Source organism: Dipodomys ordii, unplaced genomic scaffold (genome assembly GCF_000151885.1).
Source record: "Dipodomys ordii isolate 6190 unplaced genomic scaffold, Dord_2.0 Scaffold20, whole genome shotgun sequence".
Lineage (NCBI taxonomy): Eukaryota > Metazoa > Chordata > Mammalia > Rodentia > Heteromyidae > Dipodomys > Dipodomys ordii.
The window spans coordinates 10,064,761-10,080,292 of record NW_012267236.1 but is presented as its reverse complement, the minus strand read 5'-3'; the positions used below and the strand labels follow the sequence as shown (position 1 = coordinate 10,080,292).

General features: G+C 40.4%; 1 protein-coding gene across 1 annotated transcript in view; it reads left to right on the top strand.

Annotated features, from left to right (window-relative positions):
• Positions 1 to 15,532, top strand: part of Ncoa1 (nuclear receptor coactivator 1) — a 155,777-nt gene that overhangs the window by 136,696 nt on the left and 3,549 nt on the right. Inside the window, 3 exon segments of the mRNA XM_013013652.1 lie at positions 1,629 to 1,803; positions 7,564 to 7,747; positions 12,340 to 12,429. Of these exon segments, the coding sequence (XP_012869106.1) occupies positions 1,629 to 1,803; positions 7,564 to 7,747; positions 12,340 to 12,429 (449 nt within the window).

The following is a 15,532-nucleotide window of genomic DNA, read 5'->3' as shown; positions in this document are numbered from 1 at the left end:
TAGTTTTTGTCAGTCCTGGGGCTTGAACTCAGGGCCTGGGCACTGCCCCTGAGCTTCTTTTGCTCAAGACTAGCTCTCTACCACTTGAGCCACAGTGTTACTTCCAGCTTTTTCTGTTTATGTGGTGCTGAGGAATCAAACCCAAGGCTTCATGTACATTCCCAGCCCAGGGGACCCATTTTTTTTAAAGACTTCTTTTGGCTATGACAGTTGAAACACAATATCAAAGTACCTTAAACAATAATTCTGGAGATTGGCCAGATTCTGCTGCAGGAAGAGAGACTGAAACAGGAGTCAAACCATTTCTGTGGGTTGAGGCAGTGAAGCTGGGAAGTCAGGAAAGTCATGGCAAAGGGTGGTCACAAGGTCAATTATCAGAGAGAACAGAACTAGAGAAACAACTAGGAGATATGCAGAGGGCCCCACTCCAGCCTTTAGCACGTGTACATACATGTGTGTGAATACAAAGCAAGGCCAGGAAAAACTTGCTGAAGATTAGCAGAAATAGCTAGAGTTATGCCCATTAGCACCCTCATAATTCATGAGGTATCAAGTAGAACACTTTTTTTTGCCTCAGTAAGAAGCAAAGTAAATCCTAACCTAGACCTTGTTCTTACCTTACTAGGTACAGACCTTAAAGAGTTAAGCTATTTTGTGTAACCTCATCATAGCCCAGACAAAGGCCAAAATATTTAAAAGAGAATTCAAAAACAAACCAAGCTCCTAACAAAGTAAAATTCACAGTCAGATATCTGTGTTTAAAAATTATACAGACATATAAAAAACAAGAAAGTACAATCTAGAATGAGGAAAAAAATTAATTACCCAGAAATAACACAGATAATAGAATTAGTACACAGGAATTTTAAGGCAATTAAAAACAATAAATTTATTCTTTATGTTCAAGAAGTTAAAGATTGAATATTACTTACTAGAGGTATGCATGAACATAAAAATATATGATAATAAAAACTTATAGAAAATGAAATCAGAGAGGAAAAACAAAAGACTCAAAAGCTGATTTACTCCAAACTGATCAGCATGCTAGTCAGAGAAATCGACAGTTTTATTCTGAAATGTATGTGGAAATGCAAAGGACTAAAGAGTAACCAAAACAGTTTTGCAAAGAAAGGACAAATTTGGATAACTACCTAATTTCAAAAATTACCCTATAGTTGCAATAATTCCTAAACATGGTATTGGTACAAATATGGACATGTAGATCACTGAAACTGAGTAAGAGGTCCATAAATAAGCTCTTACTTTTTTATATTGATTTTAAATGTATTTATGTTGATCATTATTCATAAGTGCTTTTCTGTATAAAATGAATAAACTCATGATAAAGGCTACAAAATGATTAAAACTCCAAAAATATTATGCCAACTAAAATAAGATAGACACAAAAGATCACATATGGTGATATCAATATGTAGTTCCAACAGACAAATCTGTAGATATAGAAAGCAGATCAGCAGTTGTGTGGGACTAAAGAAGGAATTGCCTACCAACAACCCCAAGGCGAGGGAATTTGAAGTATATAACAGGAGCATCTAAACTGGACTCTTGTTACATTGGGTTGTTACATTATAGTGTATTCACAGAAAATAATTTTTGTCAACCTTCAGGAATGGTTCCCCAAGGCGAGACCAACTTTGCCCCATCTCTCAGCCCTGGGAGCTCCATGGTGCCGATGCCGATTCCTCCTCCTCAGAGCTCTCTGCTCCAGCAAGCACCACCCTCTGCTGGGTACCAGTCACCAGACATGAAGGCCTGGCAGCAAGGAGCAATAGGAAACAACAAGTAAGGGGGCAGTTTCTATGTACGGGCATCCCTGATACTTTGCAGTAAAGTAAGAGTAGCCATGTTCCCATATGCCAAGTCAAAGATGGCTGTCTTACATGAGAGAAAGAACTGAATTTTATGTTATCAGCAAAAAAAAAAAGGTGGTTCAATGTTTGAAGTATGGCGTCATTGTTAAGGCACACTTGTGTGTTTACTGAACAGAAAAGTGGTCTAGAAGCCTTCACCCTTTTTATCCTCCTTTCAGTACAGCTGAAGAAGCTGATCAGTCCCCATCAGATACAGCTTCCCTGGAAAAATGGAGCAGTTTTTTAATAAGAACATTTTAAAATCTTAGAAATGTAAAGACTTTTAAAATTAGAATTTAATAGAACACACAGGTTCAGTGTGTATGAAAGATTTCATAACCACTGAAGGTCTTTCTTATTAGTATTTTGGAGTTTTTATTGGCATATATTAATTGTACTGAGGAGTTTCATTATACTGTTCTCAGATATGTATATAATGTACTCCTATCCAATTCTTTTTTAATTGTATTTATTATTATAAAGGTGATGTACAGAGGGGTGCAGTGCCTTCGTGGGGTAAAGAGTCCATTTCTTTTAGGAAAATGTCACTCTTCCCGCGCATCCTCCCTATTCCTCTTTTTTTAATCCCTGCTTTTATGAACAGTTTTGAATAGATTTCATTATTCTACTTGAAAATATGAAAATACTTTGATCATATTTATTCCCTTTCACCATCCGCTTTTATCCTCCCCTCCCCCTGCTGGCTCTCTCCCACCTCTTTCCTACCCACCTACACCTCACCACCACCCTGCTACCTCCCCTTCCCCATTGGAGTCTTCTTGTTAAGTCTAGATTCTCAACAAAAGATCTTAAGGCTTCCTGGGTCATTCTACTTCATTCCTTGTAGACATCTGAATTATCAGTGGCCTCATTTTACCCATTTCGCTAATAATTATCTCACTAAAGTCTTTTTTTCCCCCAAATTCTGTCTGCTGAACTTTTCACACATCACTCAAGTTTTATAAGGATTTTAATTTGGTTGTGTCTTGGTTCTGCTGACAGGGAAGCCATTTAATCTGACAACATAATAAGTAAGGCAGGTAGTTAAAAACATAAGACTATATTCTCTTAAAGTTCATTGAAAGGTGAGAGAGGAAATCTTCTTGTTAGAGAACTGTTTAGCTTTCAGTGAGGACTGTATAAATTAGGCAGGAATGGAACCATTTTGGTGGCATACAAGAGGAATGTAGTCTCCTAATGCAGTCTAAACCCAACTTGCTAAACTTTTCATCTAACTACTCCCTCACAAGCCCCTTTGCCTCTCTTGACCAGCATTCTCCCTCTCTCCCCTTCTCCCCTTCTCCCCTTTAAACCCTCACTTATACGCAGCAGCAACTCTCTCTAAGGAATCAAACCAATCCCCTGACTTCAGAACTCCAGCTAAGCATTTAAATATGGCCTGAAGGAATAGGGGTATAGCTCAGTGGTAGAGCAGTTGCCTAGTACAAGGCCCCGAGTTTGATTCTCCAGCACCGCAAAAGAGGAAAAGACTTCTGCTGACAGTGACAGGTCTCACTAATCTATATCTTTGCTCCCCATTACATTTAAGTTCCTTGGAATAATATCCTCTGTCTGCCTCCTCTGCTCCACACCGTGTTGAACCAGTCAAGATTCCACCCATCCTGTTGTACCAAAAGTATTCTTGACAAGGTGGTTAATACCTTCTACACTGCCAGACACCATGTTTGTCAGTAGAATTGGATATATTTGACATTTATGATTTCTTCATTTGGTTTATCTCCAGCCCAGACAATGCCCCTGAACACTAAAGTATATACCCAATTATCTAAAGACACCTCCCCTTAGAAATCTCAAGACAGGGCTGGGAAGTTGGCTTAGTGGTAGAGCACTTGCCTTGCATGCATGAGGCCCTGGGTTCGATTCCTCAGCACCACATAAGCAGAAAAAAAAAGCTGGAAGTGGCACTGTGGCTCAAGTGGTAGAGTGCTAGCCTTGAGCTGAAGAGCTGAGGGACAGCGCCCAGGCCTAGAGTTCAGGCCCCATGACCAGACCAAAAAAAAAAAAAAGAAGAAGAAATCTCAAGACAACTCAAACCTGACATAACAAAACCAAGGTGAGATTCTCCCAGAAGCCCATCCCTCTCCTGCTCTCCCCCAGTAAATGACAAAATGCCATTCTAATTAATTGTTAAGAAGAAAAACCTGGGGCTGGGAAGTTGGCTCAGTGGTAGAGTGCTTGCCTTGCATGCCTGAGGCCCTGGGTTCGAGTCCTCAGCACCACATAAGCAAAAAGCCAGAAGTGGCGCTGTGGCTCAAGTGGTAGAGCGCTAGCCTTGAGCTGAAGAGCTGAGGGACAGCGCCCAGGCCCAGAGTTCAGGCCCCACGACCGGTCCCCAAAAAAAAAGAAGAAAAACCTTTTCTCTTTCATACAACACAAAACCCATCAGGAGATCATGCCAACTGTGTGTGTGTGTGTGTGTGTGTGTGTGTGTGTAAAACCTTTTCTCTTTCATACAACACAAAACCTGTGTGTGTGTGTGTGTGTGTGTGTGTGTGTGTGTGTGTGTGTGTGTGTCAGTGCCAGGAACAAGGCTTGAACTTAAGGCCTCATGCTTTCACTCAGCTTTAAAACATAAAAAAAAAAAAAGAAAAACCTTTTCTCTTTCTCTTTCATACAACACAAAACCCATCATGCCAACTGTGTGTGTGTGTGTGTGTGTGTGTGTATTTCAGTGTCAGGAACAAGGCTTGAACTTAAGACCTCGTGCTTTCACTCAGCTTTTTCACACATGGCTGGTTATTTACCATTAAAGCATCACCTTCCAGTCTGGCATTGTGCTAGTTAATTTGAGATAGAATCTCTTGGATTTTCTTTCTTTTTATTTTCTTTTTTCCTGGCCTGGGGCTTCAACTCAGGGCCTAGACAGCACTGACTCTGAGCTTTTTAGCTCAAGGCTAGGATTCTGATCTGTTGAACCACAGCCCCACTTCCTGCTTTTGTGAGTAGTTAATTGAAGATAAGAGTCTCATGGACTTTACAGCATGGGCTGGCTTCCAACCATGATCCTCAGATCTCAGCCTACAGAGTAGCTAGGATTGCAATCATGAGTCATAGCACCAGCTGATAAATTTTCTTGTCCGGCTGGCTTCCAATCTTGCTCTTCAGACCTCAGCTTCCTGAGGAGCAAGAATTACAGGTATGAGCCTATAATTCTTCATGCCAACTTAACTACTGTCCTTTTTTACCTCTCTGACTTAGCATGTCATGACAGCTACCTTCACCTTTCTCCTGGATGACTACAGTAGCCTCCCTGCCTCCACCTTAGTTTTAGCATAGCTTAATCTTTGCATAGTATTCAGGGTGATGTTTTTAAACCATGAGGCATTAAGTATGTCAGCCTTTTACTCAACTCTCCAATAGCCCTCCAGCCCTTACTTAAAACGAGGCCCCTGTATCACCTTGCTCCTGGATACCTCTCTGACCTCATCTACTCTTCTCATTTGCTCAGCCACCTTGGTTTCCATTTATTCTTCTTTGCTTGTATTCATCAAATCGACTTCAAATTCATTTAATCCCTTTGGTAGAATATTCTTCCCTTAGTGGCTACATGATTTGCTGACTCACTTCAAATCTCTTCTTAAACATCACCTTAGTAGACATAGACATTAACTGTTGCCTTAGTCAACATAGGCAGTATATATTATTAGCATGCATAGTAGCATTTTCTCTACCACATGGTGTAAGATACCACAGAGCACATGAAAAGCTGCTCCTAGCAGGTGATGGTGGCTCATGTCTGTAATCCTAGCTACACAGGAGGTTGAGATCGAGGATTACGATTCGGAGTCAGACTGGGCAGGAAATTTGGTGAGACTCATCTCAAGTTAAGCACCAGAAAACTGGAAGTAGCTCTGTGACTTAAAATGGTAGAGTACTAGGCTTGAGCAATAGAGCTCAGGAACAGCATGCAGGCCCCAAGTTCAAGCCCCATGACTGGTTTAAAAAAAAAACAACCCAGCTCCTGCTGCCAAATAACCTACTTGGTACTAGGCAGATCAGTCATTAAAACAAGCAATCACAGAATCATTGAATAATTGATACCATGCTTAAAGAGAGTATAATTGATTCTTTCCTATTATTTGTCTGGTAAGAGAAAGGGTTAAAGCAAACATGTGTATCCCAAAATTGAGCTGTTTCTGTGTAACAGTCATATGAAGGGAGATGCTTACAAAGACCAAGTCCTGTTGGTTAACTTTTTGTTTGATTTCTTTGACCAGGGGCTCCTCTGTGCGTGTTAAATAACCTGTAATGTCTATGGAACACCATCAGGACATGTTTAGGAGCTGCCAAATACCTTGTATTACCTTGACAAAATAGTGATTACTTCCATAAGCAGACATGAGTGCTGAGTGGGGAAGAGGTCCCATAAGCCTTGGACTAGGGTGCCAGTGAGCCCAACTGCCCTTTCTAGGACCAGAACAGTAGTTCTGGCTGAAGGAGGGCTTGGTCTTCTTTCCTTGGACTAGGGTGCTAGTGAGCCCAACTGCCCTTTCTAGCCAGAACAGTCGTTCTGGCTGAAGGAGGGCTTGGTCTTCTTTCCTTAATGGAAGAAACTAAATTGGCAGGAACAGTTTGAAAGAACTTAAGCTAATATATAGTCCCATATATAAATTTGAAAGAAAGTTAAGACCTAAACTTTTTGCCTGTAAGTATGACATCATTGCAGTTCTTGAAACTTCCCCATGCATTAACTTACACAGCCTTGCTCTTTCTCTTTCATGGTGATGACTTATATATCAGTTGACAAATGAGCATTGTGTAAGACAAAAATGTTCTCATTAGGAGATGAGCATAGATTCATAGGTTTCTTTCTTGCCTTCAATTATGAGAATATAAGCATACATACTGTGCATACATGAAAGGTCCACAGGTGCTATTTCCTAGGCATATAATTTTCTGTGTACATTTATGTTTTATCATTAACTTAAGAGAATTTGACACTCTTCTTCAAACATGATGAATACATTGTTTCTTTGTCTATTAATTTTACTATGATTACCTTAATGTCTTGGAAGCTATAAATGCCATTACATCCTGCATACCACTTGAGAGCTAGCAAGGAATAAAAAGCAGTGAAGAGGGAAATCATTTTTAGAATCAAATTCTCCAGAATCAACCATTGATTTATAGTTATAAAATACTTTGGAGTTTTGTAAATCTTATGAAAGACACAATTCATAGCATTTTCCTTTAGATGCGTGTATTTGTATCATTAGGAATTTTTAAAGTTTGAATATAAATTTTCAAATTGAATTTAGTTGTTTATTTCATTCTAACTACTAACAAACTGATTTCACATTTGAGATCTTTAGTAAAACAACAATCTAGAACTTGGCCATGAAGAAGGAAGTTGATAAAATAAGCCCTCTGAAAAACATAATTACCCTTCTATTTTGCTTTCTAGAGAAGACATAGAGTTATATATATTCAAGCCTCTGGAGATACTTTTAACATGAGCTCTTTTCACTTATTAAATCCATTGAGCATAATTCCAAATATTTCTGAATTATATTCAGTCTTGATAAATTTTAGATACAGACTTATGTGCAACTTAATGAATGTAAAATATTTAATTTGGAAGCCTGTCTAATGATATTTAAGTATAATCTAATCAAATTATCTACACGTTCATGATCAGTGGATGTAATCTGGATTGTTTTTGAGTTAACAGTGTGTTCAGTCAAGCTGTCCAGAGCCAGCCCACACCTGCACAGCCAGGAGTGTACAACAATATGAGCATCACCGTGTCCATGGCAGGTGGAAACACAAATGTGCAAAACATGAACCCAATGATGGGCCAGATGCAGATGAGCTCCTTGCAGATGCCAGGAATGAATACTGTGTGCCCTGAGCAGGTGAGTGACACAGCTTTCATACCTCTCTCTCACACATACACACCCCACCATCACACCATGCCATGACTCACACAGTTCACTATCCCAAAGAAAATCATGTAAGTTGACAACCAGAATCTTAGCACTGGTGGCTCATACCTGTAATCCTAGTTACTCAGGAGGCTGAGATCTGAGAATTACGATTCAAAGCCAGACCAGGTAAGAAAGTCTGTGAGACTCTTATCATCAATTAAACACCAGAAAACTGGAAGTGGAGCAGTGGCTCAAAGTAATAGAGCACTAGCTTTGAGTAAAAAGGCTCAGGGACAGTGCTTAGGCCCTGAGTTCAAGCCCCATGACTGACCTTCCCTTCTCCCCCCCCCCCATCCTCCCAAAAAAAGAATTCAATCAAATTTTAGCAGAGTTCAAATAAGATTTTAGTCTCAAGAAATTTAGTATAGAACAAGAACAGATACACAACTTGAATGATGCATCAGTTGAATAATAGTACAGAACAGTTGTGTTAAGAGGTGAGCACAGGGGCTGGGAAGGTTGCTCAGTGGTAGAGTGCTTACCTTGCAAGCATGAGGCCCTGGGTTCAATTCCTCAGCACCACATAAGCAGAAAAGGCCAGACGTGGTTCTGTGGCTCAAGTGGTAGAGCACTAGACTTGAGCTGAAGAGCTGAGGGACAGTGCCTGGACCCAGAGTTCAGGCCCCACAACGGACAAAAAAAAAAAAAGAGGTGAGCACATAAGACCATATATATTTATATCAAATAAAAGAGATATGTATAATGTATTTAAAAGAGAAAAGAGCTGGATGCTGGTGGCTTATGCCTGTAATCCTAGCTACTCAGCAAGCTGAGATCTGAGGATCAAAGTTTGAAGCCAAGCAGGAAAAGTCCAAGAGACTTTAAAAACTGGAAGTGGAACTGTGGCTCAAGTTGTAGAATGCCAGCTTTGAGTGAAAAAAAAAGCAAGAGCATAAGGCTTAGGATTCAAGCCCAAGTACGAGCACCAAAATGAGAAGGAGAGGGAAAGGGAAAGGAAGAAAGGAAAGGTTGGAGGAGGAAGGATGAGGAGGAGAGAGGGAGGGAGAGAAGGATTCGGGGAGAGAAGAGGGAGAAAGAGAACTGTTTTATCTAGTTGTTTTCAGTTATTAGAATTACTATCTGCATTAAATTAAAACAAAAATGTAATGATTGGGTAAAAATACTTAAAGTGGACTTCTTACATAGTTATATCTTACTTTGTATTAGGCTTATTAATACAAGCTTGGTTGGTCCATGATCATTTAATGTATTGTTGCTGTGGTTGGATTTAAATATCTTCTCTTTTTGCTTTATTCTTAGTCCTAACTTTTGCCTTTTTTGTGTGCATAATGAATATTTTTGTTTTGCCTTTTTTGTGTGCATAATGAATATTTTTGTTCATCTCTTTTGTTGACTTAACTGCTCTGTTATTTTAGTAAGTGCATTAGTGTATTATGTCTTTCTCCATCATCTTGTCTTCCAATGATATTAAGTCATCTCATACATAGTATGAGAACTCACAGCAGGATATTTTCAGTCTTCCCTCCTGTGCTGTTGTCATCCCTATTCTATCTGTATATACTGATAGCCTATAATAAATTATTACTTTTTTTTTGCTGGTCCTAGAGCTTGAACTCAAGGCCTGGGCACTGTCCTTGAGCCTTTCTGTGCTCAAGGCTAGCGCTCTACCACTTGAACCATAGTACCACTTCCAGCCTTTTCTGTTTATGTGGTACTAAGGAATTGAACCCAGGGCTTCATGCATGCTAGGCAAGTGCTCTACCACCAAGCCATATTCCCAGCCCAAAATTGTTACTATTTTTAAAAGAATTTTTCAAATTTAAATTTTCTGCATTTACACTTATACTCACCACTTCTTCGTTCCTTTGTGTAATGTCAGATTTTCATAAGGTATATTTTTCTTCTGTCTGAAGGTCTTCTTTTAGTGCTTTGTATAGTGTATGTCTTTTGTCTTTTGTATGTCTGCAAAAGTCTGTTTCACCTATCTTTGGAGGTTCTTTCCCTGCATTCTGGGTTGGCAGTTTCAGCTGTCAGTACTTTAAAGATGTCACTATTCTGTCAGCATTCTGATGAGACACTTGCTGTCATTTTCATCTTTGTTCCTCTGTGTATGACTGACTTTTCTCTCTGCCTGACTTTTAAATCTTTCTTTTTATAACTTGTTAAGCAATTTGATGATGATACACTTGGGTGTGATTTTCATTGTTTATTGTTCATGTGATTCGTTGAGTTTCTTAATTCATAGGTGTATAATTTTACAGAAATTTGGCAACATCTTAGTTTCCACTGCTTCCAACCGTTTTTTGGGTTGTTTGTTTTGAGGAGGTTGGCAGTACTGGAGTTTGCATCAGGCAGGCTACCACGTGAGCTGCTCTGCCAGTCCCTTTTTGCATTGGTTATTTTCAAGATAAGGTCTCACTTGGATGCTGCACCCAGTTACTGTGTTTCCCCCATGCTTTGAGATGACAGGCATACATCTCTGCACCCAGTCATTGATTGAGATGGAGTTTGGTGACCTTTTATGATTCCCCAAGCTCTACCTCCCAAGTAGCGAGGCTTGAGCCATGCATCCAGCTTCAAAGATTGTTTTATATCATCCCTCTTCTTCTGCAACTGTAATTTCACAAGTTGTAAACCATTTGAAGGTATCCCATAGAGTTCATTGATTCTCTGCAGTTGGGGGAGGATTTATTGTTGGGATGAGATTGATTCTTTTAATTTTTTTTTCCAACTTTGAACTGGAGACCTTGAGTTTCTTGATTGGCATCAACTTATTCTCACAGGTAGCTCTGCCACTTGAGCCACCCCTCTAGTTCCTGCATGTTTCATTTTAGATATTATCTATTGCCATAGTTTCAGATTCCCTATTTTTTGTAATGCCTAATCTGTTTATTTTGTCCAATGTATTTCTCATACCAGACATTGAAAGTTTATATCTAAAAGTTACGTTGGGGGCTGGGAAGGTGGCTCAGTGGTAGAGCGCTTGCCTTGCATGCCTGAGGCCCTGAGTTCGATTCCTCAGCACCACATAAGCAAAAAGAAAAAAGCCGGAAGTGGCGCTGTGGCTCGAGTGGTAGAGCGCTAGCCTTGAGCTGAAGAGCTGAGGGACAGCGCCCAGGCCCAGAGTTCGGGCCCCACGACCGGACCCAAAAAATAAATAAAGTTACGTTGGGATCTTTTTGGGGGGTGGGGGAAGGGAGATGGTCTTGGGGCTTGAACTCAAGGTGTAGGCGCTGTCCCTGAGACTTTTCTACTTAAGGCTAATGCTCTACCACTGAGTCACAGCTCCATTTCTGATATTCTAATGGTTAATTGTAGGTAAGAGTCTCATGGACTTTTCTGTCCAGGCTGGCTTCAAATTGTGACCCTCAGATCTCAGCCTCCTGAGTAGCTAGGCTTACAAGTCTAAGACACCAATGCCTGCCATATTGGGATCATTTTTGTATCTTCTTTATCTCTAAAATATCTTTTGTAACTGCTCAGTATTTCCTCTTGCTACTTGAACATAATTTTTATGACTGTCATGATAACCTCCCTTATCTGTCATCTGAACTGTTTTAGGGTTGATTTCAAGTGATTAGATTCTTTTTCATTATGAGTCATGATTTTCTGTTACTTTATATGCCTGTTAATTTTTTATTGGCCGTCAAACCTGAGTTTCACTTGTGTATATTCCTATCAATATTCTTGAACCTTGTTGTCAGAAATAGCTAAGTTTTTGGACATAGTTTGATGTCTTCATGGTTTGCTTTTTTTTTTGCTTGGTGAGACAAAATCAGTGTGTTCTGGGGCAAGTTTTGCTTTACTTTTGAAACAAGTTCATTATACTATGCTACCTGTTACAGCATGAATTATGTGTTCCATAATTGCTGTTGGGATCAAGATCTAGTCCCAACCCTATGTGGTTGCTGGGAATGAGTCCATGTCATCTATTCAGGTGACTCTTCCCCTGCAGTATGACTTGATCAGGGCTCAGCTCCAGACTTGAGAGTATATGCACATCTCCAGAGCTTCCTCTTTGGCCTTTTCCCCTCTGACATTCTGCCCTCTGGATTCCAGCTACTTCTCCTTATCTCATAGAGCCTGCCAGTGATCACTGCAGTAGAAATTCCTCAGCTGTTTTCCTATTCTTACTCAGGGATTACTGTCCTTCACTGCCTTTTGTTTGTTTGTTTTTATATCTTGAGAACCTTTGTTTCCTATGTTTTGCCCATTTTTTGAGTGGATTCTGTGAGTAGGATAAATACTATCTCTGCTACTTAACCTTGACTAAAGCAGAAATCTGTTAATAATTTAAGAGGAAGGCATATGTATGTGTGCATCACAGAAACTTTTTATTGAAGTATTATATATAATTCTATACAGAAAAGTATACAAAGTGCACACACTTAAACTAACAGAATGTCACTAGCATCCTAGAAGTTCCCCTTGTGTTCCCTTACATATTCTCCACCCCCACATTGACATGGTAAATTGTTTTCTGTCAGTTTTCCACTAAAGAATTTGGTCTTCACTTAAATAACTAGCTTGTAATTTGGTCTTGTATTTATCTTTAATAGATGAACGATCCAGCAGTAAGACACACAGGCCTCTACTGCAACCAGCTTTCATCCACTGACCTTCTTAAAACAGAAGCAGATGGAACACAGGTCAGTAAGAAAATTCTATGCCCAGAGCTGCCAAATGTACTCTAGACACATGGAGGATGTTTCATAGTATGGTAATTACGAGACTGACCTTGGTATGAATGAGTCCTGGCTCTGCTCTTTCTAGCTGCATCCCCGTGGGCATGTGCAGAACTTTCCTGAGTAGCTCTTTGACCACAGAGCTAGCAAGTACCTGCTGACAGGATTGTTCAGAGGGTTAAATGAGATAAGCTTTCTGGAAGATTTAATTCAGTTCTTTTGGGGACAAATAAAAACCCAAAGATGACCACTAAATGCTAAGAAACACACTGTTAAAACTAATCTATAATCAAAACACTTCAAAAGATCTCCCTAAGTTGAGACAAACAGTGCATGCCATATACTCTGAACTCTGCCTCCAAACATCAAGATGACCAATTTCCTCTGCTAACCTAAGTGTGAATTGCGGGGGGGGGGCGGGATTAGTTTACTCTGGTGCCTGGTTTAGTCCTTCGTCTCTTAATATTTTTAACATAAGCATTATGCTACATATGGAGAAAGAAATATACATATCTTCCTTGCCCTTTAAATAAATTGTGGGGAGAAGAGAAGAAAGGAAGTTTGATTGTAAAATCTCTGACTTGCCAGGCACTGTGCTTGGCACTGTGTGCTTTATCTCATTTAAGCCTCACCATAACTCTGTAAAGGAGGTTGTATTTCTCTTCTTCACAGATAAAGAAACTGAACCTGGGGAAGGTAACTACATGTAACATTCACACAGCTAGGAAGAGGAGGAGTGAGCTTCACACTCAGATACTTCTAATACAGATACATACACATAAATTGTCACGTACTTCAGAAGGCAAACTATCAAATTTATGTTACAAGTAACAAGAGTCATGGCATTCAAAGAAAGGAGAAATAGGGATCGGGCATAGTTTAGTGGTAGAGTGCTTGCCTAGCATGCTCAAGGCTCTTGGTTCCATCCTCAGCACTGTACAAGGGAGAGAAAGAGGAAATGGGGGAAGAACAAAGGAAAGGAGGGAGGAAAGGGAGAAAAGGGCAGAAGAAAGAATGTTATAATGTGAGAGGACATTTATGTAGGAGGTGGACTAAACTGGGCTTAAAAGTCATTCTCAGGCCACATGAAAGAAAGCTGAGGTGTTTGTTGGAGGCCATATTGGGGGTGGATTTGGTCATAGAGACAGAGAAATAATAATAGCATAATTAGCATAATTATGGGAAACCACTGAAAATAAAGGGAATCAAAATTGGTACAGTAGACAGAGTGACTTTGTAGATGCTTTGAATACTGAACTAAGGGATCTGACTCATTCCTATAAATGAAGTCATTCCTGAAAGGGAAGACTGATACACATGTCAGTGTAGGCCTTATCCTGAGTGGAGGAGGTGAAGGGCGGGGCACTGACAGCTCACTCTAGAGGAGAAAGGTCAGGATACTGTGTCCAGAATCTGAGCTCTAGGGGCTGGGAAGGTGGCTCAGTGGTAGAGTGCTTGCCTTGCATGCACGAGGCCCTGGGTTTGATTCCTCAGCACCACATAAGCAGGGAAAAAAAAGCTGGAAGTGGCGCTGTGGCTCAAGTGGTAGAGCGCTAGCCTTGAGCTGAAGAGCTGAGGGACAGTGGCCAGGACCAGAGTTCAGGCCCCACAACTGGACCAAAAACAAAAAACAAAAACAGAATCTGAGCTCTAGCAAATAGGACTACAGTCCTATGAGGGTCAAGAAGGCATTTTTTTTTTTTTTGCCAGTCCCGGGGCTTGAACTTGGTGCCTAGACACTGTTCCTGAGCTTCTTTTGCTCAAGGCTAGCACTCGTACTCTACCACTTGAGCCACAGCGCCACTTCTGGCTTTTTCGGTGTATGTGGTACGGAGGAATCAAACCCAGGGCTTCATGCATGCTAGGTAGGCACTCTACCACTAAACCACATTTGCAACCCAAGAGGGCATTTTTATGATGCAGAAATGAAGGCAGTCTTCATTCACTAGAAGTTTTTTTAAAAGCCTCATACTTCACAGAGACTTGTACTGGGCAGCATGACAAATTACTTAAAGCAAAACAAGCAAGTTTTAACGTTTCAGGGCCCTGCTGAAAAATTTCCAGAGGCTGACACTTAGTTCTCATCCCATTCTTCTTCCAGGCAGATCTTAGGCTTCTGCTTTAGGCTTTGTCTGGGGGTATGGCAATGTGAAAAGGTCTTGAGATCTGATCCAAGGCCGCCTCCTTTCAAGCAAGGGTCCAAATGGCTAACATGGATTTTCAGAATTTGGCTTAGTCTTCCTAGTTTTTGTAAAACAAAAATTAAACAGATTTTTAAAATACCCTTCTTAAAAACAAACAGAATTGGGCTGGGAAGGTGGCTCAGTGGTAGAGTGCTTGCCTTGCATGCATGAGGCCCTGGGTTCGATTCCTCAGCACCACTTAAACAAAAAAAAAAAAGCCAGAAGTGGCGCTGTGGCTCGAGTGGTAGAGTGCTAGCCTTGAGCTAAAGAGCTGAGGGACAGCGCCCAGGCCCAGAGTTCAGGCCCCACGACCAGACCCAAAAAAAAAACCCAAAAACAAATTGACTCTCATTTATTATTATCAAAATGTTTTTAAATACTTACGGATAAAACCACCTTAGTGTATGACTTAATATTTCATATTTAGAAACACAGATGTGACACTATATATTATTAAACTATCAGTTTCTTAAAAACCAGTATAGTTTGTGCTCACGTGAAGTTTCAGGGCATAATCTTCTTTCTGTTGCAGTCTACCTTGATATCTCTATTTTCTCCTGTATTTTTGTTTTCCAAACAAAAGCTGGGAGATAAGTTAGATAGAAATATAGACAAAGATGTAGAAAGAGAGACTAAAAAGACAAAGAGAGCACTAGAGTCCAGCTGTGGTAGAGAGGTGGGATGGGGCCGAGGCCAGCAGGAGAGAAGAGATAACAAACCTAGACCTGAGAAACAAAGAGGGCTAGGAGGGGATTGACCTGCTCAGAGAGGAAGGTCTAGCAGGAAAATGATACTGGGTGGAAAAAGCAAAGCACAGTCAAAGAATAGCCTCAAAGAGCCAGTGTGTTGTAGATACACAGAAAGAGCGCAAAGGGAAAGTGAAT